Source organism: Arachis hypogaea, chromosome 1, assembly GCF_003086295.3.
Source record: "Arachis hypogaea cultivar Tifrunner chromosome 1, arahy.Tifrunner.gnm2.J5K5, whole genome shotgun sequence".
Taxonomy (NCBI): Eukaryota; Viridiplantae; Streptophyta; class Magnoliopsida; order Fabales; family Fabaceae; genus Arachis; species Arachis hypogaea.
In genome coordinates this window covers 65,749,593-65,751,958 of record NC_092036.1, presented here as the reverse complement: position 1 = coordinate 65,751,958, position 2,366 = coordinate 65,749,593, and the positions used below count along the sequence as shown (strand labels likewise).

At 37.1% G+C, this 2,366-nt stretch overlaps 1 protein-coding gene across 1 annotated transcript; it reads left to right on the top strand.

Moving 5' to 3' along the window:
* Positions 1-759: 759 nt before the first annotated feature.
* Positions 760-1,664, top strand: LOC112733959 (ATP synthase subunit beta, chloroplastic). Its single transcript, XM_025783138.3, has one exon. It carries the CDS (start codon positions 779-781, stop codon positions 1,535-1,537), a length of 759 nt encoding a protein of 252 aa, XP_025638923.2. The 5' UTR covers positions 760-778; the 3' UTR covers positions 1,538-1,664.
* The last annotated feature ends 702 nt before the right edge of the window (positions 1,665-2,366 follow it).

Here is a 2,366-nt window from a genome sequence, read left to right as displayed (position 1 = left end):
TTATCTGTTTTTGGCTTTATTGCTTGTTGCTTTGTCTGGTTTAATAATACCGCTTATCCGAGTGAATTTTACGGGCCCACTGGTCCAGAAGCTTCTCAAGCTCAAGCATTTACTTTTCTAGTTAGAGACCAACGTCTTGGGGCTAATGTAGGATCCGCTCAGGGACCTACCGGTTTAGGTAAATATTTAATGCGTTCCCCGACCGGAGAAGTAATTTTTGGGGGAGAAACTATGCGTTTTTGGGATCTACGTGCTCCCTGGTTAGAACCTCTTATCTTACTAACTGGAATCAAAGAATTATAGATTGAATGAACAAAATAAAATACAACAAAATTTATGTAAGATAAAGAATTCTCAATTTATATACAGAATGAATTCTAAAAAGTAATTATCAATTCGATATCTCTATCGAATTTCTATTTTATTCGAAATAATCAAAAGAATATCCCAATTACTAACTGAAAGAAAGAGAAAGACCCAATCCAGATCATAATGAAAGATTCCCGTGTTTTCCTTCGGAAAGGTAAAAACTAAGACGAAAAAAAAATCGACCCTTCGAGTATTACAAATTGTATGAAAAAAGATTATAGAAGTAAGGGGCTTTAAAAAAGATATAGATATATGGTATCTATCTATGTATATTGAATTGCGAATATAGAAATAATACAATTATTTCAGATTCGACAAAATCTGGATATCCGATATAGATGAAAGAAAGTAAATAAAATGGGTGGAAACATTTTTCAATAGCGGAATATATGAACCGCCTGGAGCCCGTATGAGAGTTGGTTTAACTGCCCTAACTATGGCGGAATATTTTAGAGATGTTAATGAACAAGACGTGCTTCTATTTATCGACAATATCTTCCGATTCGTCCAAGCGGGATCCGAAGTGTCAGCCTTATTGGGTCGAATGCCTTCCGCTGTAGGTTATCAACCGACCCTTAGTACCGAAATGGGTTCTTTACAAGAAAGAATTACTTCTACCAAAGAAGGGTCTATAACTTCTATTCAAGCAGTTTATGTACCCGCAGACGATTTGACCGACCCTGTCCCTGCTACGACATTTGCACATTTGGATGCTACGACCGTACTATCAAGAGGATTGGCTGCCAAAGGTATCTATCCAGCTGTAGATCCTTTAGATTCAACGTCAACTATGCTCCAACCTCGGATTGTTGGTGAAGAACATTATGAAACTGCGCAAAGAGTTAAACAAACTTTACAGCGTTACAAAGAACTTCAGGACATTATAGCTATCCTTGGGTTGGACGAATTATCCGAAGAGCATCGCTTAACTGTAGCAAGAGCACGGAAAATTGAGCGTTTCTTATCACAGCCTTTTTTCGTAGTAGAAGTATTTACCGGTTCGCCAGGAAAATATGTAGGTCTAGCAGAAACAATTAGAGGGTTTAAATTGATTCTTTCTGGAGAATTAGACGGTCTTCCCGAGCAAGCCTTTTATTTGGTGGGTAATATCGATGAAGCAACTGCGAAGGCTACGAACGTAGAAATGGAGGGGAAATTGAAGAAATGACTTTAAATCTTTGTGTACTGACCCCCAATCGAATTGTTTGGGATTCAGAAGTGAAGGAAATTATTTTGTCCACTAATAGTGGACAAATTGGAGTATTACCAAATCATGCACCTATTGCTACAGCTGTAGATATAGGTATCTTTGGTAAGAGCCAGTTCATCTATATAGAAATCTTAGGAAGAATTAGGTTGGAATAGGAAAAAATTTCCTATCTTTTTTTCATCCCCTTAACAAGAATAAGGTAATAATTTCACTATTTGGGTGATTGACAGAGTATTTTGTATTTAGTATGCATAGAATACATTACACCATTCAAATAAAATAGACTTCCGAAATGCGGATATATTTGAATTATATATTTGAATTAAAATAGACTTCCAAAACATAGCCCCGAGAACAAAGGATCTTCGCAAATATAGAAGTCCCCAGCATGCATCAGCGGAAAACCTCACGTCCTGCATCTGAAAAACCACAAAATCCGCATGGGTGAGAACCAGAGGTCCCCAGCATGGTAACAGCTTCCACATATATAATACATAATAATGGAGGAAAGCCGAAGGCAATCCTAGAACTTCCTCCAGATAATATCAAAGCTTATAAACAGGCTAAACCATAAAGGGCATCTGACTAAAGATTCTTCAGTCTAACTAATACTTCCCTTTCCAATTCCTTCAGACCTCCCAACCACCAGCAGGAGTATAAAGTAGCAAACACAGTTATATCAAGCAAGAAATATACAATTAGGAACAAGTAAGGCATTTAGGCAATTAGCAAGTAATATGCAGTCAAATAGGCAATCTCAAACAATTCATATAGTATGCATATGATG